Source organism: Scomber scombrus, chromosome 1 (assembly GCF_963691925.1).
Source record: "Scomber scombrus chromosome 1, fScoSco1.1, whole genome shotgun sequence".
Taxonomy (NCBI): domain Eukaryota; kingdom Metazoa; phylum Chordata; class Actinopteri; order Scombriformes; family Scombridae; genus Scomber; species Scomber scombrus.
Window position 1 is genome coordinate 6493205 of NC_084970.1, and position 25008 is coordinate 6518212.

The following is a 25008-nucleotide window of genomic DNA, read 5'->3' on the forward strand; positions in this document are numbered from 1 at the left end:
TCTCAGAGTAATGATGCACCATATGCCATGGATGAGCTTGGCCGGTTGTGAGCCGATTGTAGCTGTCAAGATGAGGCTAGTGGTCACACAGTGGGAGGGGGAGCTCTGTGTGTGTGTGTGTGTGTGTGTGTGTGTGTGTGTGTGTGTGTGTGTGTGTGTGTGTGTGTGTGTGTGTGTGTGTGTGTGTGTGTGTGTGTGTGTTTGTGTATGTGGCAGGGAGCTAAGCAGCAATAACTAATAAAGTAGAAGTATCAACATCAAGCTTTACGCTCCCTGGTTATCTCAACTTCAGCCTGGGATGCTAGTTTCAAGGTAGACTGCTCATCAAGATGAGTGATAGGTGTTGAGACGGTAACTTGGCCAAATTACGGTGTAGTGGGGCTGGTGGGGGTGTTGTAAAAAAAAAAAAAAGTATGTTTGAGGAGAGCATACACATGCTGGAACATGCTCATACATCTGCTATAAAGAATACAGCTAGAGTGAATATCCAGAGAAGGGAAGCTTATGTTTAAACTGATAGGCCAGATAATAAAAAAGACACAAGATGATCTAAATAAAGCTACAAAGTCTTCTATAATAACAAGCCTGCTATTAAAGGAGACTTGTTGTGCTGAGTTTCATATGTGGAAGTGTGTGGTGCGTACACTGCAACAGTCTCGGTGATTAATACCTCTGACAAAGCAGTAACTAATGATCGATTGAGGATGCTCAGGTTCTAAAGACCATTTCCCCTTCACTTACTTTGCCTTTTTCAAAGCCATCTGATATTTTGATCACTAGCAGGGGCCATGTCGGAGGAATTAATCACTAATTTAAAGCTGGAACCTTCTCATTTGCACAAAACCGCACTCAAGGAAGGAGATTTTGAATGATTAGTTCGACTCAGATTCACCTGATGTCAGAGGAGCTTTTACCGTACCTTTAAAAAGGGACGTGCCGTGAATCGCATTAATGTTTTCCTGTATGTTCTTTTATTAAGCATGAATTAACTGTGTTATGTTAGTGCATTTGTGTGTGATAAATAGAAAGAGAGAGAGAGGAAAGATGTGAAAAATAATTACAGGATACCAACAGGTTCAGTTACTCTCATGTGCTTTTTTTTTGGCTGTTGATTTACTTCAACGCTTATGCGATTTTATACATTTAACTCAATCCACACATACCAAATGAGCTCAGAGTGTCCGTCAATGAAATCTTCATTCAGTCTGAGCTAGAGGAACATGGCTCAACATTTACAGCCTAATGTATTATGCAGCAGAAGCTTTTAAAAAAGATGATTGGAGAATTCCCATCTGAAATGCAGCTGCAACATCAAAGCATGAGTGGGAGGGAAATTAAATGGTACAGAAATAAATAATAGTAGACTTGATGTCTTTGCTAATTGGGATCTCTGGCACTCGGAGGTCAAAAGGGCCTCCGCCAGACAAAAGCCTAAGACAAAACAGCACTTTTGTGTTTTAAGGTGCTGTGGGTGCAAGACAAAACTCTCTCATTCTTCAACACTTTAACACTTGTTGTAATTGAACATGCATGCACTGCTGCTGCTGCTTTATGCACTGCAGGGACATGGGGTGGAGATTGTGGAATGCGACTTTATCGCTGGAACAAAAGGGAGTGCCGAGGTGGCGTTTTAATACTCTGTGGACTGAGATGAGTTTAATAAAGGGATTCTCTCAGATGACAAAAAAAAAAAAAAAGAGTCATTGGTGTCAGACAGTATAGTGACTGTCCTCTCCTGCTGCACTAATAAAGGCTGCTGCTCCCTCAAGGCCTGCCTGGCTGCTGCCAAGCAGCTACACAAACACTAGAGGGCTCTCTCTATGGACAGCAGCATGGGAAGCTGTCAGTCATGCACTCCACTGAACACACACACATTTACCTCTCACATTAAGTCACTTTTTGGGGAATGTACATAGACATAAACTTCCTAGAGTCTTAACCCTTTCATGCATGAATTATGATAACCTCAGTCACTGTTTCTATTTCTTTTTAGGCATGAAAAAAAAATGTAACTTCATTTTCCCCCCATCAAATTACATTACATTATAATGACATACATTAACTGATTTACAACCAAAAAAGTGATTGCAGATGAAGTGGTAGTGTATGGGATGCTGCACTAGTGTCCACTGTGGTTGCTGAAGTGCAACTATGACATCAAAACAATGCATATATATATATATATATATATATATATATATATATATATATATATATATATATATATATATATAAATTTGCTTTTCAATAGCTGTCCACTGTAGTGGCCACTATGTGTGAAAGGGTTAACATAACCTTAACCTTAACCTCTGACCCAAAATTCATCTTTTTTACCAATATGATGATGCTTTTGTCCCAACTTGCACAAACCGTCCCCAATCAACTGATTTTCAGTCTGGTGTCTCTGAAAGTAAGATGAACACAGACACACACACACACACACACACACACACACACACACACACACACACACACACACACACACACACACACACACACTCATATTCAGCTATGCAATGATGAGCATGACCTTTTCACTAACTGTCTTAATAAGACCTGTGTAACACTTTCCCTGCTTTTTGTCTGTTAATAGTCTGAGCGTTAGTGGTTTTATATACACAGTATTTCCTCACAGAATACAAATACACTGAACCCAGAGACCTGTGAGTGTAATAGCTGGAAAATGCAGTAAGCCTGAATGACCAGTTTTACTTTCCATTGTGCCAACAAGGCTACAGTGCGCGCGTCCATCTGTTCATTCTTTTAACCCTATCAAATGACAGTGTAAATGAGCAGCCTCGGCTTCGTTTTACTGATCGCCTGGCCTACTTCTTTTTTCACTAATAACCCAGAGAAGTGAGGGGACCAATCATGCGTCACAGCCTCAACAAAGAGGAGAGTTAGAATAAAGAGAAAGGAGAGAGAGAGAGAGAGAAAAGTAATGAGTGATTTTACCTCCACAACCCTGTGTAATATCTACAACTGCAGTTATCTCAAAATGTGAGACGATAACCTTTTTTTCTTTTTCTTTTTTCTCTTGCGCGTCTGTGCCGTTCATTTGTGCGCCTGTTGACCCGGCTCCTCATCAACCCAATGAGCGCTGCGGAGGGGGGAGGCTCTCTTCGCCACCGTGCATTCTCTCCTCCATCTCCTCCTCACTTTTCCAGTCGGCCAGCAAGCCTGTCGGAGCTCTCTTAACTACCAACAACCTCAACACACTGTCACTACGCCTTGACAAACTGCACGAAGGATTTCTAGACTCTCCGCGTTTCGCTCATTTCTCTCTTTTTTTCTCTCCAACCACCTCGAAGGAAACGCGACTTTTTTTTTTGTGCGTATTTTGAAGGAAGGAGAAAAAAAACAACGATAAAAATGATGCAGCAGTGGAAAAGGATGCAAGTCTCACTAGTAAGTATAGCCCGCCACCATCATACGTATAAAACCTAACAGGTATTATTGTTACATTGCTGTTTTGTGGAGGACTTGTCATAGCCCTCTCCATCGCCGGGCTTCAGTACATTTTTTCCCGGCACATTCTCAGGAGCGACATGGCACGGAGTCTCCAGAAAAGGTCTGCAACTTATAGGCTGTCTTCTTTAATCACATTTTTCGGTTTAAGTCGCGCATTTACTCCTATAAAGAGGTTATATTTTTTCCTATAAATATGGAAAATGCGCACCGGTGTCACATCCGATGCACCGAGATGGATTGATTGGAAACACTGTCTCCTCAAAGGGTAAAAACTTCAGAGAGAGAGAGAAAGAGAGAGAGAGAGAGGGAGCGAGAGAGAGGGAGAGAGGGTGAATTTGGGTAGCCGGGGTTGGTTATGTGCTGCAGACTACTGCGTCTGTTACAGAGAGGCAGAGGAGACAAGTAGGAGCTTCAAACTTAGTGGTTTGATTGCTAGACATGGAGAAATGACTGGCTCCGTTAGGTGACTACCTTGGACAGCTCCTCCGCTGCCGGCGCACGTTTTTCGGCTTGAGCTGCATGTTTGGACCGGCTGCTTTCTGGCGGGGAGCTGTCCTACCCCCGTGGTGCTGAAACCGCCTGCTTAGTCACGCAGTCACACAGTCACTTAAAATGCACGGAAATAGGAAAAAAGAACAATTGCATGTCAGTTATTTATATTAATATTATACATGGGGTGTCATTTTAGTGGGAAATGCGTTAAAATCCCTTCCCCACCCTTTTTCCTTCTGTATATTTATGTGTTTTTTTCTCATTAACCTGCTCCCGCATCCTTCAGACTCCAGGTCGGAACCTCTGCTTGCAGAATGTCACATTAACTCGGATCACTCCACACTTTATGATATCGCAGTTGGCTTGAGGTGGAATACGTTTACAGCTTATTGTCCTTGGAATTGCCTTGCTGGACTCATGTGTGTGTGTGTGTGTGTGTGTGTGCAACATATGACCACAGTGACACAGTGTGTGTGTGTGTGTGTGTGTGTGTGTGTGTGTCTAGTAAAAGTTAACAGAACTAACAGTGACACCGTGCTGAAAGCAAGCCATTCGGCGCTGTGATAGCATGTCCACCTGCATCAGTTTTAGCTGAGATGTGTGTGTCTGTGTCTCTATGTGTGTGTGTGTGTGTGTGTGTGTGTGTGTGTGTGTGTGTGTGTGTGTGTGTGCGTGTGCGTGCTTTTCCCCCTTCTGGTTTTGACATTGCGCTGAACAATGCACACCAGTGACTGGGCTGGTGATATGGATGCTAAGTTAAAAGTAAAGGTGGAAAAATCATTAGACTACCTCATTTGTGTTTTATGTTACAGTTGTGTCACTTTGTCATATATCATTTCATTTTTGTGTGATAACAGTGTGTGTGTGCGTTTAAAAAAGAGTTTACATCCACATCTGCTTATCATAAAACAGCACTTCCACTGTAACATCAAACATCCGACTCAATGATTAAACCTGCATCTTACATGCCTTTACAATGATCTCATCTGGATTACTATGATATCAGTGAGCTGCAGCGCTGTTGACATTGTACAGCTTCACCTGCAGCCAGCCTCTCTATCTCAACCTGACACCGCTCCACACACATGCACAAGCACACTTACACGCACACACGCATGCACGGCTGTCTAAGGAATTTCGACTGTAGCCTATAACAGTATTTTACCAAGAATGTATTGTCAAAACATTAATCATAAGGAACATGTAATTGCTCAAAATCTTTCCAGGATAATCCCCCAGAACAACAGATTAAAGCAGGGCAATCTGATGTAGTGGGCTGAATAGCCTCAGAGTACAGACATACCCATTTTTTGTTCAACTGTAGCGGCATTATATGAAAACGAGATTGGAATAAAGGGTCTTTGGCTGTTACAAATAAATCATGTGTAATGATGAAGTGACAATTTGACATCTTATTTTGAAAATGAGATTTTTCTTGCTCGTTTTTTAAATCCCCCCCCCGCCCTTTTTATATATATGTTGTTTTTTTTGGCTGGCGAAGAAGCAGATTTGTCTTCTCTGTCTCGCCTTATTTGTCCAAGTGTTTATTTGACACTACTTCCCTCCCTTCTTCCCCACCTCCCTGACAACTCCTCACAAGATTAAAAGACAACTAACAAACTGTGATTGCTCCCTTATAGGTCTCCCCATCGGAATAACGCCAAATGGATGCTGTGCTGAGCTCCTCACCCCCTCACCAACTGCTATGGAGGCATGCCAAGCCATGCAAGTGACCTTTATCGCACCATGAATGCAAGCTCCGCCGTTCAAAGAGGACACAAGTAACCTTTTCTTGTTATCTAAGAAGGAGCTGTTGATCTGAAGAGAGAGAGTGTGAAGGAGAGAGAGAAGGGGGGGTCGGCGGAGAGAGAGAGAGAGAGAGAGAAAGAGAGAGAGAGCGACGCAGAGAAGATTTTCACCAAACAAACAAACAAACAAAACAAAAACACACAACGACAGGATGCCAAAGCGGTCTGAGGAGATGCTCATGGATCTGTGGATGTCCTTGCTGCTGGTGTGGATTACTTCTGTTCCCTGCGTGTCCATGACTCCTATCATAGGCCAGTCCAAAAGTACACTAACTGGTGGGTCCGCAGCAGTGGCGAGCGGTCTTGGCGAAGGACAAAGATTACTGAGCCGCGCCAAGAGAGGATGGGTTTGGAATCAAATGTTTGTGCTGGAGGAATTTTCTGGACCCGATCCAATACTTGTTGGCAGGGTGAGTGCTGTGATTGTCAGCATTATATTAAGCTCGCTTATCATGTGGAAACATTAATTCGGCCATTTGAATGCTCCCTCCGTTTTTTTTTTATTCCTCTTTCTTCTTCCCATGGGCAGTGGGAGGGTTTTTGGTTGTCAAGGGGGAAGCAGAGATATGGCGGGGGGGGGGGAGATGGTGGTGTGATGTAAGTGTGTGTGTGTGTGTGTGTGTGTGTGTGTGTGTGTGTGTGTGTGTGTGTGTGTGTGTGTGTGTGTGTGTGTAACGGAATGCTTTTGGAAATAATTAAACTCCAATCAAATAATGGTGGCAACATATTTTTGCTCCGTTGGATGTCCTTGAAATCCCACATACTGTGTAACTCACTAGCAACCAAACACAGATTGTTACTTTTCACCACAGTTCACAGTTTTCACCACAAATTACACATGCACCAGAGAGGATGTGTGCATGTGTTCCCTTCCTATTCCTTTTTTTTAATTTTATTTTTTTAATTTAAAACCTAATCCTGCATGCTTTGGAGCCACTTCGCCCATTTCTCCCCTTCAAAGTCATACTTTAAGATATTTCTGCATGGGAACCAAAAAAAAAAAGAATGAAAAAAAAGAGGCTATTTTAATGTTGGTTAGTTTTGTTCCACTGCGGCTACATAATGAACAGAACCGCCAGGCTAATCCTGCGGCTAAGGGCCACCTGCTCCCTGGCCTGTGTGTAAGTGTCAGGCAGGTTTCAGAGAGGAGGGGAGAAAGGCTGCCGGCCAGCCCCGGCCAAAGCAGCTTGTTCACAGCTCATTGCTGGGACTCACCTGGGGAGAGTCAGCCTGGCAGCCACGCCAGGGCCTCCCTCCGATGGAATATCACCCCCAAGCCCAACCGCTCTGCTGGCATGGACAGGACTGCCGGCCATCAAGCATAATATTTGATCTTGTTCGGTAATAGCTTTTGCAAACTGTGTACGAGCACCTGATATTTGATAATTAGTAGGTATGCCTTTTTTTGTTTTGTTTGACATGTTACTATTGTAATGCATTGCCTCCTCAAATATGGCAACTGATGCTTAAAGCAAAAAAGCCGAGTACAAAATAAATGCAGCACATAGTCCAAGTAAATACTTTCAATTTCACCCCCTCCTCCTCCTTCTTTTTTTTCTTCTCTTTTTTTCCTCTTTTTTTCCTCTTCTATCCCGAGCGTTGTCATATGGCTGCATCAATTAAACATTTGCCACCATGCGGGATTTGCACCTGTGTTTTCTAAATACCATACGAACACAAAAATGCTGTTAAGTGATGCATTAATTTTTCAGGCGAGTCAATTAGGCAGCCTCTCCTGGATTCTCCACACAATGACTGTTGTTCATCAGAATTCTGAAACAAACAGATACTCACCGGGCCCCACGGTGACCATATGTAAAGCCTGTAGAACTTCAGCTGTTAACACACAGAGCATTAAAAGATTTTTTTGGGGGGTGGAAGAACTGTTGTGTACTTTATATATTTGTGATTCCTCTTAAAGAACAAGTAGAGCTTAAGGCAGAAAAAAAAGAAGCACAGGAACATGCGGATAACAGAGTTTCAATTCATAATTCCAAGCTCACACACACATACACACACAAACACACTCTTGCTTTGAATATAGTGCTGAGCGCCTCTGGCTCAAGTGTGAAATGCTCTGCAGATTGTCAACAGAGGATTGGTGGCACAAAATCAAGTAGCATTGCCTGCCATGAAGGATGCTTTCTCTCAAGGCCTCGGTTAATGCTTTGCAACAAACTTGAATGGGGGGGGATAGGTTAGTCATAGGTATAAGCCAGTGCAAGGAATTGAGGGATGGGTAAGGAGAGAGGGTGAGAAAGAGGGGGGTACAAAACTCTGGGCGGGGAAAAAAAGCGCAGCTCGCCCTTTTGCGAGGCGATGATGATGGGTTGCGTTCACTGCAAGGTTAAGTGCTCATGAGTATGCCTGGCAGAGCTAAGATAAGTCCTATGTTAAAACTAAGATGGCACTGTATTGGTTTAAGACCATAAATCTCTCCCCCTTTCTCAGTAGCCCCTCTCAACACCATTCCACCCAGTCTCCTTTTTCTTTTCCCCCTTTACTCTGACTTTCTCACGCTTAATTAAAAAATTAATCAAATGGGTGGGAGGTGTGATTCAAAAGGTTCATACGACTGTCTATAACCCCCCCCCCCCCCCCCTCCGTCTCTCCACCCCCCTGCTGTGTACGAGGCCGCCTGTGTCTGCGGTTGTGGGATGATTATCAAGGAACTCCCGGCAAAGATTGGACTCTTTCCATCCCGTAGTTGTAGTTATTTATTTATTTATTTATTTATTTATATTGCTGGTTCACTTTCAAATTTAATTAGAAGTGCGTCCCCCAATCTTATACCCTAAGCTACACCAACATGAGGTTAAGGAGAGTGAGAAGAGATTTTTTTTTTTGGGGGGGTGAGAGGGACAGAGCAAGATTGTGCCATCGATTTTTAAACGGTGTGTCATTGTCACTGTTCTCTCTCAGCAGAGACTATTAGCATAAACGCAACGGGAGGGAGGATGGCGGAGGAGGAGGATGAAGGTGGAGGTGTTGAAGAGCGAGAAGGATGGCCACGAGGCGTGACAGCACCCCCCCCCCCCCCCCCCCTCTTTTCCCTTTCGCTGTTTTCTTCTCTGCCGCGTCGGGTTTTTTTTCTCCTTGACATTGTGATTCACTGAGCGGTGTGTTCGTCAGCCCCCGTCAGTCCCGTCGGCGTCGGTCGGGGTAAAGGCAGACACGCCGTACCTGTTAAAGTGAAGCAGGAGAGACAGCTGTGAAAGCTTGTTGCTCCGGCTGTAGCTTCCACAGAAAAAAAAGAAGAAAAAAAAAATGTTGGAAGGGATTTTTAAGGATTACTCATCGTGAGCCGGGGAACGCTTCAGAAATAACCCGTCATTAAGAACAAAAATAGGCAAATGGAGTGTGAAGGTAGATAGGCTTGAACATATCACTCACACGGATTGAGGCTGGAGGATGCTATAGTTTGCTCAGTGTTGACGACGAGTCGGAGATACCTCTCCAGCCAGACTCTCATGTAGACCACTGGAAGGCAAGCGGAGGGTAATTTTAGGCAAAAAAAGGAGCTCTTGGTTTGCCATCGCACAGAAACAGAAGTTCTGAAGTGTTTAAGTTTGTTGGAGCCTTGTTAAAAGACCTTGACTCAGTTTGGTGAGGCCTATCCAAACCTTCTACAACTTCAGCCATGTTCTCCCACTGTTTCCACCTATTCAATCAAAGCTATTTCCATTATTCAAACCTATAAAAAGACATCTCATTTATCTTAGAAAATAAGACAAACAGTGAATAAATTGCTGCATTTGCACCAAGCGCTGTAACATCACACAGATCTAACTTTTCTATACCTCTTTACTTCCCTGCGATCACTTAGCATATGGTGTACGAGGATTGATAATCACTGCTGAATCGTACAGTGCAGACGTTGTAAATTGACTGATCTCCTCATCCTATTGTCCAACACTTTTATCCCCCACAGCATTGTATGTATGTGCATTTACACCAAAGAGAAACCTAACATGTGTTTTCTTGCACTATGAGGCAGATTGATGGCAGTTAGCGCTGTAACATCACACAGATCTAACTTTTCTATACCTCTTTACTTCCCTGCAATCACTTAGCATATGGTGTACGAGGATTGATAATCACTGCTGAATCGTACAATGCAGACGTTGTAAATTGACTGATCTCCTCATCCTATTGTCCAACACTTTTATCCCCCACAGCATTGTATGTATGTATGTATGTATGTGTGTGTGTGTGTGTGTGTGTGTGTGTGTGTGTGTGTGTGTGTGTGTGTGTGTGTGTGTGTGTGTGTGTTTCTGCACAAAGAGAATTGATAATCAACCATTAATATTCATCAATTCAGGCTGAACTGTAAGATTGCAGGGACTGACAGCGATACAGAAAGGAAGAAGAAGAAAAAAAGAGGCTTTGATTATTGATTCAGCAAAAGAAAATGGATATGTCCGTAAGAAGGAGGGAAAAAAGAAAAGAAAAAAGCTTTTTCTTTGTATCTTTGTACGTGTGTGTGTGTGTGTGTGTGTGTGTGTGTGTGTGTGTGTGTGTGTATGTGTGTGTGTGTGTGTGTGTGTGTGCCGGGGGAGGGAAACACAAGCTTCATTCTTCCAAACAAGCTGTTTGACAGGATTCCCAACAAGAAAGGGCCACAGTAGTATCAGATTGGTGGTGTAATGGAAGTCTGAAGGCTGTTTGGTGAGAAGCATAGGTGACATTGTCTAGTAGAAGTGATATTTGCTGTGCTGATATTGGCCCCCCCACCCCAAAAATAAAAAAATTGAAGACCCTTTTTTAGTACTGACTTGCCTGAAATGGTTCTTCCTTGTTTTCTGCTTTGAAGCTGATAAGAGATCACAGCTTTTACCTGGATCCATCGGTGTGTTCTACAGAAAAGTTAGACCCTTGATTTTTCCCTTTATAATAAAATTGAATTTTAATGTCTCGCCATGATAGAAGTTAACATTTTAAGTTTTTTTTCCATTTTTTGGATATCTGTTTGCTACCAGGATCTGGACCTGAGCGCACCGTCTTTATCTGTGACGGTTTTCAGGATCCAATTCAGAACCTTTTTGTTGCTTTTGTTGCTTTTTGCACTTAGGACTGCTCGTACAAGATGTGGGACATCGGTCTATAAATACTGATGCGAGCTACTTCTGCTCGGCTGGATTGCCTCTTACTGTCTCTGTCCCCCCCTCCATCTCCACCTCCACCTCCACCTCCGCTCCTCTCCTTTTCTCTCTCCATCTCTCTGTGATGGAGTGATTATGGGAGAGAGTGACTCTTGAGCCTGTGTAAGCTTGCCTCCAGGGCCTTTGGCTGGGGGGGGGGGGGGGGCTGGTACAATGACATTGTTAAAATTTCTCCAAGTGTTTGGGCTTTGGCGATGCGAGGCAAAGCGAGGCACGGCTGAGGCGAGACTGAGTCCTGAAAGCAGCTGTTGGAGCAGCCTGAGACTCCCTGAGTCCTGCCAGGGGCCCCGCTGTTGCTGGTTCACAGCAGATCAAAGGTTGATCCCCCCCCCCCATCCTTCTCGACTGAGCCGTGCCGACGTGGGCGCTGATTAGCAAGGATCACACCCCTCCTCACCACCACCACCGCCACCTTAATCTGCATTTACCCCAACCGTCAACGATTTTAGCAGGATATCTGCCTCTGCCTTTGATTGATGGATGAAGAGTGGGAGTTAACGAGAATATTAGCCGAATTATTGCCGGTGATTGATAGCCATTATGACACATAAATTATAAGCATTGGCCCGGATATAATAAATTGTGAAATATAGCCTAAATTAGACACAGGTTCTAGTGCCATAGTGAGAGGGTTGAATCAGAAGCTGTCATTGGATTCAGGAAAAAAGGGGAAAGCCCATCAATGTTTGTTGGACTTCATTTCATTCCATTTGGTTTCTCACACCCACAACATCTCCTGGCATACAGCTCTGTAATCTCTCTTCAGGCAGCGCCACAAAGATCCGTATTGAGCTGCAGTCTAGCAGGCAGGCAGGCAGCAGCTCCTCTGTCTCTTAGCCCCTTTAGATCTCCATCCTCTTTCCTCTTGTGTAATTTAGAAAAAAACATGCTAACATCCCTCTATTCTCCTCTCTTCTCCCCCCACCTCCCCTTTGCTTTCTGTTACTACTCTCCTCTCTTTTCCCCCCCTGAGGCGCACCTGTGCAGTATATCTCTAATGCTGGCAGGGTCATTATATCAATGGGCCATGGTCACAGTCTCCCTCTTCCTTTCCAATCTCTCCCTCTGTCTGTCCCTGCCGCTCTGTAATAAAACACTGGGCCCAGCGGTGGCTCTGATAGAGCTGTGGGATCACATTAGTGCTGCATATCGAAGAGCTTGACAGGTTGTCTATGGCTTTGTGTTGTTGTGCCTGGTTCCCATTAACAAGCTGTGTGTGTGTGTGTGCCTCTGTGCGCGCGCGCGCGTGTGTGTGTCGTCCATTCGCCGAGGGTTATGGACTGAAATGAGATGAGAGAGGACGCAGGCTCGGATGGAGTATATTTAGACATGAGGGTTATGTGTGCAACAGTAAATACAGTGTGTCCACTAAGTTTTATAGCCGGCGTATCTTCGCAAACATTTGGCGGGAACGTCGGCGCGGTCACATTTATGAAATATTTCCTTCTCTTAAACTGCTCTCTATCTTTTCCTGGAGCAGAAAATTGCACCGTGGAAAATCTGCGCTGTTTCAAATTCACAGGTGACCTCATCCTCACTGGCATTATGACTCCTCTGGCAAAATGCAGCAATATTGCTTGCAACTTAAATGTTATTGCTAAGCTTCTTTTTTTCCCTTGTTTTTTACACACCTGCCTGTCAGTGACCATTTAATAGAACTGTACCATGCAATCACATTCTACCATTTCTCCAGATGTGTGTCACTCATTCTGCTTCCCTTTTTTTTATGTCTTACTAAACACACCCACACGTATAAACATGAGCTCACAATGTCCTGTCTTTTTCTCTCTCTCTCTCTCTCTGTTTCATATGTACCTAGCAACTGCTGTGCATTAAATTACATACTGTATCCCTCTTCCCCTGCTTATTTCCACGAGGGAGCTGAAATCATGTTTCAGCGTGGTGTATCGCGAGGAGGCACATGACGCCTCTCGACCGCGATCCGTGGAAGCTCCCTCGTGTGCGTGCATCAGCTGCAATAATAATTTAACAGGAAAGCACACCCATTCGCATCGGCTTCAGAGTCCCCGAACAAAATAACAAGCTCGCTGCTATCACTCACATCTGTGGCTCGGCGTGATTAAAACCGTGTCGTACAGTGAGCGAACAGCGTGTGTGCACACACACACACACACACACACACATGCACACACACACGGGGGCCACTTTTTTTTCCTGAGCTTCTACATCAGTGTTAATTCATAGCAAATAGTGAACCCTTTATGATTTCACCTTGGACCGCATCTCCATGATTAGCCCTCTCGCCAGTGTCAGCGTTTGCCAGTCTGCGATGTCAAACTATTCCAGTTGGAATCCAAAAAAGCCCCCCTCCTCTCATTAAGTCCACCTCTCTTCTTTTTTCTTTTTAAAAAAAAAAATGCGCTCCCTCTCCTCTTCTCTTCTCCTCTCCTCTCCTCCTCTCCTCTCCTCCTCTCCTTTCCCGGCTCATCGGGCTTGGCCTGGGCTGACTGTGCGGAGGTGGAGTGCTTAGCAGGCTAAATCATCTGGCGCTCTGCCTTGAACTTTGCTCTAACTAATTTATAGGAATTAAAGTGGTTCACCTCAAATGCTCGGCTCGTGTATCGCTTTGCCTAAATTAGCCTTGTTTCATTTGAAATAAAGGATTTTGCTTTTTTTGGATTATATCTCTAGCTCTTTTTTTTTTCTTTCCGTGTGTCGTTTTTGCATTTGCAATTTAACGGGCTTAAGCCTCGGCCTTTGTTTATCCGCGCTGACATCGAAGCGATTGTTGGCGTCTCAGACAAAAAAACAGCGGGCCCCTGTGTGTAATCATATTTTAAACAGACTAAATGAAGGGAGCATTAAAGAGCCTGATGTTGGACATTCTGCTTACTTATGAGTCTGAACGGCTTTTCCCAGTCTAAACACTGGCCAAGCATCGGCTCCAGTAAATGAGGTTACAATTATTCAAATCTGATTATTCAAATCAAAAGATTATGATTATCTGAAACCTGCTAATTGGCCCTTGCCTCTGACATAGTTACTTGTGAGCATAAGCAGCAGAAGTAGAAGCAGCAGCTAAAGATTCCTGCTCCCTGTGCCAGTGTGCTCCAGCAGGCTTGATGTTTCAGCTCCACTCTCCAGGCAGCTTCTCTCTCTCTCTCCTATGGATAGCGCCCAGCATATGTGAAAATGCTGCAGGCGGCTGCGGGCGGCTTATCCCCGCGCCTCTGCTCTCTCCTCCATACACGTCCCATCAGCCAAACTGGGACTGGCGGAGTAATCTTGTTAAGAATGGATGTTGTTATTGTGCGACTGGATGTGCATTTAGCTTCACGGTTAGCTGGGAGCACACGTGGGCTGCAGAGGGAGAGACAATCGGAGAGGGAGAGTTTTTTTAAATTTATTTTTTATTTGGCGGGTGAGTGAGTGCCTATTTCTGGCACTTAAAAAGATGACAGTCCTCAACTCTCTTCCTCCGCCTCCTCCCTCGCCCCCCTCTTGCTCCTCCCATCCTCATACGGCAGGCATAATAACAACAAGGCGCCCTCGGTAAACAGTGGATATGACATTTACTTGAAGACCTATGTCTTCACCTATAACAGGTATTAAAGATGATGATTATCATCACAGCTGAGCAGAAGGCAGAGGGTCACTCACCTCAATCACTGAGTTGACTAAAAAAAAAACCCCAAACAACACACACATCCTTCTCTCTCTCTGTCTCTTTCTCCACTCCTAACTCTTGGTATCTGGGTGCCAACAGACTGTGGCTTTGACCTTTCTCACAAATGAATTATTTCGGTTTAATGATCCCTTCTGCAGAAAGAACAAAAAGATAGCTGAAATAATAGCCGAGGGAGGGGTGAAAGGGAAGGGGGAGAGGGTGGTGGGGGGGGGGGGGCACCTAAAAGGGCAGCGCGCACTCCACGCTTTATTCTCCCACCTCCTCACACTCTACCTGTGAAGACACCTGTATCCCTCTAATAATGCCTCTCCCTTGTGTTTGTGTCTCTGAGGCACGTGTGATACATTCACAGCCCGAGCCTTATAAATGAACTGACTTCAAGAAAATACTCTGGATGTAACAAGCAGGTGGTGATGTGTGTGTGTGTGTGTGTGTGTGTGTGTGTGTGTGTGTGTGTGTGTGTGTGTGTGTGTGTGTGAGAAACTGACACTTGTCCTCCTCCAATGTTTGATTAATTCTTTTTTTTCTGTAGGATCAGAAAAAAAGGGAGGGGGGGTGGGGGGGGGGGGGGGGGGGGGGTGGTTGGATACATGAAAAATTCAAAACGTTATAATATAAAATCCAGATGAATCATGAATGCTTAATGGGAATCAGAGCCAGAGCGTGCAGGATGTTGAAATTGTTCTCAAAGAATCCCAGCGAGTGTGCGTCGTGTCTGCTGGCGTGCGCAACGAGAGACACGGCGCGTTACGTCGCCTCCTCTCAGCTGCTCGCTCTTCTCTCTCTGTGGCAGCGAAATGAAGTGTTGAGGGACGCTGAATAGAGGATGCCAGAAACATGTGAAAAGCTTTCAGGGGGTAGAGGCCGTCTGTTATCGAAGTCTGGCTAATTGCCTTTATCCCATCCACAACTGCTTGTTGTTGTGCTTGTGGATTGGACATGCACCGATGGTGTATCTGATGAAATATTAACAAATCTATGCTAACACCCGGTCTTCTCTATTGTGTTTTAATGAAATGCAGAGTTCCAAGAAAAACTTCTGCCATTATGAATAATAGAACATCCAATTACTGTAACAATGTCGCAGATGAGTTTGATGAAAGAGCGGACTGGTGTAATATTGGAGGAATGTGAAAATTTAGTTAAGTTATCAAAGTGTTTGGATGTGGTGAGGGCTGTGTAGGGTTATTGCTTATGACTTGATGGTGACATCATCCTGTGGATTTAATACAAATAGGGATATCTTACTAAACAGGCTTGAGTTGAATGAGTTTAAATTTAGATTCTTCTTATTTATTTGTGTGGGGAAAATATAAACTACAATGATACTGCAGCTCATGTTTAAAAGAATAGATGGAGATGAAACAGTTTTTGGACATATTTTTAGAAGCTTTGTACCTTTTCTGACACTGAAGTGGTGTCACTTGACCCAGGTTTACATTTGAGAGAAGAAAGCACACCTTAAAAACGTACTTTTCTTTTAGCCAGAGCTTTGATGACTTTGATGACCCAGATTATACAAAAATGGAAACATTTAAAACTTTTTAAAATTATTTTGTTCAGCCGATACGCTTTTTTGTTGAGTGTTTGACTCATATTTATTCAAAAATGGAAAAACCACCATTCAAAAGTACTGTTTATTCACATTTATTATAATGAATTGAAATTGTTATGTTCTCCTTTCTTTTGTAACGTTGGACCAAGCATCGACCAATTTATTAAATGACTGATGATGTTATTCATGAATGATTTGTGGTTCAGAAATTATGTATAGAGATTAATTATGAGGGGATATTGTGAAGTGCCAGAATATGAACAGTACGTAAGGGTTAAAATTTGGGGCAATCTACTATACAGTTACTTTATGTTTGAAAGTGGAAGCGAGCAAGCTTGACTAACTAACTTCAAGTAGAAGCCCAGCTTTCTATCATTCACACTGGTTGCCACTGGACAGCTTTTGGTCCTGTGTTTGGGACCCGCTGAGACTTTGGCAGCTCATTACACAAAGAAACGAGGGGGGTCTCACTAGTGTTAGCTGTCATCCTTCATAGGTCCGGTTTTGGGAAGGGGGGTGCAGAAATAACCAGACTGTCAAAACTCACAGCAGCGTGCAGTCCTGTAAACTCGAAACATGACACGGAGTAACGTAGGTGGTGCTGAATTCATAGATGAGAGCGAGCAATGGCTCACAACCTCCTCCAGCTGGTCAAACCGAGGTGACAAAACACAAATATTGCACCACTTGAATTGCCAGTGCTATAAATAAATACAAGTTAAATTTCTTTATACCTTAACTAGTAACCCTGAGCCCCGAATCCCCCCCCCCCCCCCCAACAAAAGAAACAATCAAATAAAAGAACAAGCACAAATAACATAAAAAAACACTTTAAAAGGTTGCCTATGTATTGATTTCTAAACAAACACATATTTAAATATCAGTTTGACATTAAGGCATTTCAATATATATTTAAATACAAGTGACTTCATTATACCCTAATAACTGTCAGCTAATTCCTTTTTTTAAAGCCTAATCAGGGTCATGGGGAGCTTGGAGCTTTTCCCAGCATGCATTGGGCATGAGGCAGGGTACACCCTCAAAGGCTGCCAATCTATCACATGGCTAGCACACAATAAAGACAGACAAACACATTCACACTTACATTCACACCTACAGGCAATTTGAGGGTTTCCAGTTCACCTAACAAGCATGTCTGTGGGTGGAAACCAGCCGCAGGAGATCATCCAAAGTCCACACAAGAACCACTGTGTCTCTGTCAATATGCTAAGAAAATATAAAAGCCGCTCAAGGAGAGTTAAAAATCAATATAAAACCTTAATTTGTTGTTCGGTTTTGCAATTGGGAATGCCACTTGAGAAATGCGTCGAAGTGAAAATCCCAAATTACAACATTGTCAACAATATTATCCTTTGAGGAAATTCTCTTTAAACACTCAGCAGTGAAAACAAGAAGATAATTTAAATTTCAACAAAAAAAAACAAAAAACTGCTGTGTCTTGGAAGGAAACCCCCTCCGAGTCTCATGAGATGACACTCCTTGCCTCTAAGAAGAGAAAACACTCTGCCAAATGGCACAGTGCCCTTTTATGTTACTTTCTGTGCTTTATCTGCAACGTGAAGCTGCGTCGCTGCTGTTAGCTGATGAAGACGAGGAGCAGCTGTGGTGATGCAGCAATATTTTAATGGCTCCACAGATCTCTGAATGGTTTGTCGTCGGGGGGAAACGACCTGGGCCAACCCCAAGGCCATTGTAGCCTCCATCTGGATGGAAGCAGTCATACAGGTCCTCATTTCCCTCCATCTCAATCTGTGCAGCACTCCCAGTGTTTACAGAAGCCGGCGCCCGCTTGAATCACCACTTGCCAAGATGTGGCATGTTTATCAGTGTCTCTCTCTGCACACAACACGCCGCCACATAAACACAGATGCACATGCAAACACAAACACACATTGTGTATGTGTCTCATTGAGTGGCCAGATAAGAAAACATGACATTATCTTTTTTTAGTGTGTGTGTGTCTGTGTGTGTGTGTACCTACCTACAGTGCATCTCCTGTCAATGTGTGTGTGTTTAAGTGTGTTCACCCATGTGTTCCTACGTTGTGCGTGCAGTCAAAATGCTAATTTCATATCTGTCTTGATGACCTTTCCTTCTTTGTTGATGCCCGGTGTTTTTATAAATACCGTACTGATATCCTGGGATGTGTAATTACCGCACCGCAGCAACACGCTGCCTCTTTATTAGTTTTCTGACAATGGCCTTCCTCGTCACCACTGAGTGCTTTGTGTGTGTGTGTGTGTGTGTGTGTGTGTGTGTGTGTGTGTGTGTGTGTGTGTGTGTGTTTTTTAGCGTGTATGAGGCTCCTCTGTTGTCCTGTTTACACAGCTGAATCCTGCAGTGCATTCGCAGTCCTCATACTGTCCTCATGTTCATACACATCTGATACAGACAATGGTTGGAGTGTGTGATGTTGCTTCTATTTATGTCAGTTTAATTCAACAATAGTCATATTATCCATAATATCCCATGTCTTACGCACTACATACGGTTATTCATCTACAGAAGCTGCTTAGAAATGATCTCAAGGGATTCATAAATGGATCACATTCAGTCCAAAAGGTAGATGAAAATAGGATGGAGGGATTTAACCGAGCAGATACCTCAGTGCACTTTATTACTTCAACAAATACCACATCAGATCAAAGTATGACTCGGATCAGGTGCCTCGAGAATTCTGCACACAGTCTATGTGTTAACATTTACAAAAAAAACTAGGAGCGGGATTCCTGCCTTTGTTGCATCACTGGTGCGGAGGGAAAATGCATGTCAAAAAGGTCTCTGTGCATACATAATGGGATCCTGCTCTGCACCGGCTCCACGTTTGTCGATAAGTATCACACTCCCCAGGTTCGACTCCGGGGATTAGGGCAGAGGCCGTTTGATCTCAGTGGTTTAGCATAAAATCACAAGTCTCCTGAATCCTGCAGCAAAGGAGCTGAGTTGGCTAATTGGGAGGTATTGCCGCATGCCGGGATGGACTTACACCGGAGCCTCATGTAGTGTCCTCGAGATGCCTTTGACAACACCGCAATTACAGTAAAGTCAGAGTGCTGTGTTAATGATGCTTTCAGAGTGGAAAAGAATACCGGAGTGTTCTGAGTCATACAGCAAGTGATGCACTTTAACTGTGCTTTCAAATACAGCGGACTCGCACACACTCAATACACTGTGCATGTGAGCTCCAATAGCAGCATATCCCAATCACAACAGGCAATCAGACAGGAAACTAAACTTATCCATTATCAAATAGGAGCCGTGGTCAGCCTCGACGAATGAATGTGTATCCTGGAACTCTCCGGAGCGGCGTTCAGGGTCCCCTGTGTCCACATCAGATCCACATGCAGCCGACGCAGCAAAAGCGGAGAGGGGTGTGCCAGTTACGGAGCATAATTGCTACTAATGACCATTAGGAGTTTGGTTTTCATCCTCCAGGGGCCATACAAAAAGGCCTTTCGTCTTATCAGTTGATTAGAAGCAAATAGACGGGGCCGGATCCTGCATATTAAGTAAACAGGGGGCTAAAATGGTGTTACTCTATCAGGGGAAAGCCTAATGGAGTGGCGGGTAGCTCATCCTCTGCTAATGCCTGGGCTGCAACAAATGGACAACTGTTCCCAAACCCAGAGCTCCACTTGTCAAATATTGGTAAGGTTTTTCCTCCTGCCAGTTGAAATTATTTCAGAAAACCCCCCAAAAAACAACCAAAAATCATTCCATCAGCTTGGGGCTTGTACTCAGTTTACTTTCTGCTCCTAACACCAAAATGCTGTAGACCTTTGTGCTGCTCTGTAGTAAAGGCACTTATGCTTTTCCAGCAGCAGCAGTCCTAGTATCCAACTGTCAGCGATGGCAGCAAAGTTGTTTTTTCCTCTCTGTGGATTCATTTGCATTATGCAAATGAACAATTGATATGGATCTTCTCCTCTCCGATGAACATTTTGCACAGCAATTTGCCAAGCAAGTAATTACTTATTGACAGAATGATATTACACAGGAAATTGTTGTATAAAATGGCAAACCCATCTCATAGAAACGCTTGCAAAAAATAATAAGAATAACAATAATAAAAATGAAGCTGCAAGCACTGATGATCAGACCCTCACACCTTTGTGCACGTTGCACACTACAGTCAGTGTTGTTATTTCTAATAGGAGCAACACCATTTTGAACCTTCATAATTGCCCGTAGGCAATACTACATGTTAATGCAGCAATACATTTACCAGAGTGCAACTGACAATGGATATACATATTCATGAAAATTGGACATTGTATTTAGGAGATAACAGTCACTTCCTGTGTCCACCATGTAGTGCTAGAAAACATGCATAGCTTAGGCTTGCTCCCTGTTGCCAGTAGGTGGTGCTATACAAGTGCGTCATCAATGCAGTTATTCATGTGGCGCAAGAGAACACTCCCTTATTATATGTCATGTTGCTGTATATCATGTGAACACCGCACCATGTAAATTCCATGTAAATCGAATGATGTTTGTCACATAAGGTTGACTTCCTGTTGTCAGGAGGTGGCGCTATAACTATGACACAAAATTGGTGTTTAGATGTCTTCAGGCCCGGGCTTTTATCAAACGTGAAATTTAAGAAAAATCTGATGATGTGGAATCAAGTTATAACAGCTTCTTCTTTTATAATGCACATACAAATTCGCCACATTGCTGTAACAACACAGTTCGATGAAAACTCAAAAGCTTGACTATTTAGCATTTTGAACGTCTTAAAAGTTAGCTGACCAACTTTTTTCTTTTACAGACAGGAAATAATGGGAGCGAGAGGGGGGTATGACATGCAGTACAGGTCCACCGAATGGGATTTGAACCGGGGTCCACTGCGTATGTGGCATGCGCTCAGACCACTCGATCACCTGCGCGCCAGCTGACCAACTTTTCGGTGGATCTGGTTTACCTGTAAGGAGTAGTTTATAAAAGATGGAAACGCAAAAGCTTCACAATTTAGCATCGCAAAGGTCTTTAGATGTCACTTACCAAATTTGAAGTCACTTGTGTTAATTCTCTAGGAGGAGGAGCCTGGAAATGGCAAAAACTGAGCAAAAAGTGCACAGAAATCTCAAAATATCTGGCTTCCTGTTTGATGTAGGGTTTGACTCCAAGGGGCTTTTTTTGTAAGTCTGGAAATAGTATATATCTGCCTATCAAATTTGGAAACTTCTAGTGAAGGCTTAAACTTTTGTACCCAAACCTAAGATCCATAAAACATGTACATTCACACCACTTCTAATGCATGTGCAAAGTTTCGTGAGTTTTCGAGCCCCTTTAGTGCCTCATTCATTCAGACAAAAAAATTAATAATAGTTCCTGGCATTACAACACAGCCTTTGTACCACTCAGTGCTTGGGCCCTAATTAGAAATCATCAATGAAATGGACATGAGTTATGGAGACTTGCACTCATCATGGCTGCTCTCACTGCGCTCTCTTCACCGCCACCTGTGGTTGCACTTGGGGCTCGTGGTTTTGCATTTTAATTAATTCCAAACATTATTAAGTATACAAATTCACTGTCTCACTTCACTGCACTAAGCAGTGTAGTTGAGCTGGAGGAATATCAGCAATTATCCATATTATGATGGAATATTTATGCTGTGTTTGTGTAACCTGCGTGTCGCATTGTGTCGTGATGAGTGATAAAGCTTTTTTCTCGGCTTTTAACACGGTGAAACTCGAGAGTTTTTTGCAAGTAGTGTTTTCTCAACAAGCTTCTCGAATTTTACAGTTGATGATAAATCACATAAAAAATAAACAACAGTGGATGGATTTACAGAATATGTAGAAGTGATACACAAGATTTAATGTGGATGGATGTGGTGTTTTTAAGTTACACCCCTGTTCAGTTTGTTCTAGCACGAGATTCCCTCTGAATGAATTATAAATCAAAGGCTGGATTCAAACAGTGTAAATTGATTACATTTTTTTTACAAATATTTTTTAAGGCCAGTTTTCTGCATAGCCCCTTTTCAACTCTAAGGCAACATCAAAGCAACCCAAAAATATGCACCATTTTAACAATATGACCTCCAGTAACCTTAAGAAAAAAGGGAAAAAAAGGAGGGGTGACAAGTCAATAAAGCAATTAATGTCATTCCAGCAGTTTCTGTCGTAAGAGTAGATTAGATACAATACATAATGATCTATCTAACAGTTACATTTTTTTTGTCTGTTTCCACATTAATTGCAAAAAAACAAATTATTTCCCAATGCGTTGACGCCGATGTGTTTGCGTCAGCGCCCTTCCAGCTCTAATATCGAGCATCCCGAGAGATTGGCACCTGGAGGAAAACAGAAAAAGGGAAAAGAAAAAAGGGCCAGTGTGCAGCTGCATTTTCTTCCTCAGTAATCGAATCCCTCAAAAGGGGTCCATTTTTCTTCATCTCCCCAGGTCCACAGGACCTTTAAACAGAGTAAGGCACCAAAAGAAGGCGCCATAGAACACAATTATAATTCCAATATAGTCTTGTAAAGAAAATGTAAACAGATAGCTGGGCTGCAAAGCTGCCCCCATTTTCCCAGAAGACTGGTAATAAAGTAGAAAAGATGTAATACTGGAAGAGGCTTTTTACACCCTGTCCTTTTCTCACTCCAGAAATTGAAAAGTGTGGCTGTGTGTGTGATGACGCTGCTGGAAGAAGGGACGCTCTGAGATTTATGAGAGATTTAAAGGGGAGACAGAGGAGGGTAGATTTTTACCAGAGGCGTTAATACGCTTTTGCAAATGAACTCTAATGCATGAGTATTGATAAGAATAAATGGCGCTCTATGATGCTGGCAGGCCCTTCTTTCCAGTACAGTAGCTGTTCATGTTTGGTCACAGGCTTAATTTCAGAACCCTCCAGACTCCGACAGGGGAAACAAACAAGCCACTGTCCCCTCCAGAAACCCCAACAAGAGCAAATTGGTGGCAAATTTTGATTTGTAAGAGCGTGCTGCTTTCATATTGGCAAATCTTGAATCCTCCGCGGGCGAGACATTTTTATCCCTTTCCATAGTTTTCTTTTTCCTCTCTTGAATATTCCGTTTGTTGTGTGCTGTCTTTGGGGTAGCATTTGTTTTAAGCCCGATTTTGTTTTTTCTCCAGTTCATTCTCCAATCACTGGAAAGCAGAGAAAACAGCAGTAGGCTGCTTATGATAATTTTCTGGCAGCAGTTGCAACTGTCCTAATAATAATTACTGGTAGTGCAGGGCCATGCAGCTCAAGAGTGAGTGTGTACAAACAGAGCTGGATGTATTTTGGTCTTTTGTCAGTCATCATTTATACTCCGGAAACTTTTGGAACAGTGATGTGAAGTCAAGAGTGTGAGTGGGTTTAAACAGCATTGATGGGTTTTTATACAGTTTAAAGTTAAAAAACACTGATAAAAAGTAACATTCTGACTTTCTTCACTCAAAGTGTGTTTTGCATATTATTACTTGGAAGTGTGAGCTTCACTTTGCAGAATGATTTATGTGCAGATATTGAAACTAGAAGGTTGTTTTCACATCAACCTGCTGAAAGAGGAAAGTTTATCTGTGATCTCCTTAAATCTGAATTAATGATTTATAATTATGAGCAAGATTTGTGACCTCACAAATAGTTTGGAGCCAATTGTGGTCCAGTATTCAGTTTACACAAGTGTAATGTGGAAACTTGAAAACTGAAATGCACAAACTCTGAAAATGGACTTTACAGTGAATCAGGAGTCTAAGAATCCCCTAATAAAAAGTGTCTATACCAAAGTTTGAACCACAGATCTGTTTAGAAAGCATCAATAGTTGATCTGACTGATCAATAAATTGATGATTAAACCTTCAATAATGTTTCAGAGAGCAGAGAGAGTGTATTTTTTCAGTTTTACACCACTTATTTTTGGAGAAAAAGGACCTATTATCACACAATATCATGACCTATTTTACTTAAGACATGAAAATATAAACTGAAAATGACAAGAACTTTATTTTGGTGGTTTATTGTATAACCATTAAAGCCATCAGTCTTGATATGGGTCAAATGGACAAAAAATTGTGGCACCTATACAAAAGTATAACATCTTAAAATATTTTTGTGTATTTTAGGCCACTTAAGAAAATATCAAATTTCAGCTATAAAAACATTTGTGGTGTTTTTACAAGCTGTCAAATGTTAAAACGGGTCAGATTTGACTCGAACAGTATGCAAGTGTTAAACTGCCAAAAATGAAGAATAATAACATATTCTGGATTTTTTAATGAAGAAGAAGGAAACATTTTTTGATGAAGTAATTAAACATATCAGATACAAAGAGTCTTTTGCTTTTAATGCGGTTTATGCCTTTAAACGGGGATATTTCATCACAAAAGTTTACATTACCACAATAACATCAGTGCCTGCTGTTGTTTTTGATCCATATGGGCTGTGTACTATGATCTAGTAGTGTGACCTTTAGCATTACAGTGTGAATCCAATCTGTTTGACTTACTCACATAGCCCGGAAGAAGAGGCTCCTGGAGTCGGTTAGTGGGATGACTGTGACTGGCTGCGCTGTTTCCCTACTGAGTGTAAATCACAGAAAGAAAGAGAGATGTTTGTACTTGTGTGAGAGTACATTTGTATCACTCTGTGTGTGTGTGTGTGTGTGTGTGTGTGTGTGTGTGTGTGTGTGTGTGTGTGTGTGTGTGTGTGTGTGTGTGTGTGTGTGTGTGTGTGTGTGTGTGTGTGTGTGTGTATGTGTAAGAATCTCAGTCCGGGCCAAGAAGCAGTAAGGCCCGGCAGGCCGGGAAGGCGTGGAGGAGGAGGAGGAGAGGAGAGGAGGGGTGTGACAGTTTAGTGTGAGAAGGGGGAAATGGCATGGTGCTGCTGAA

The 25008-nt window shown here is 42.9% G+C and overlaps 1 protein-coding gene across 4 annotated transcripts in view; it reads left to right on the plus strand.

Annotated features, from left to right (window-relative positions):
- Window positions 1–5923: 5923 nt before the first annotated feature.
- cdh8 (cadherin 8) overlaps window positions 5924–25008 on the plus strand; it is a 95650-nt gene continuing 76565 nt past the window's right edge. For 3 of the 4 annotated variants that reach the window (XM_062440105.1, XM_062440184.1, XM_062440261.1), the window contains exon 1: window positions 5924–6181. In XM_062440105.1, coding sequence (XP_062296089.1) covers window positions 5924–6181 — 258 coding nt within the window. The remainder of the gene's footprint in view (window positions 6182–25008) is intronic. The other variant, XM_062440341.1, reaches the window with a different exon arrangement.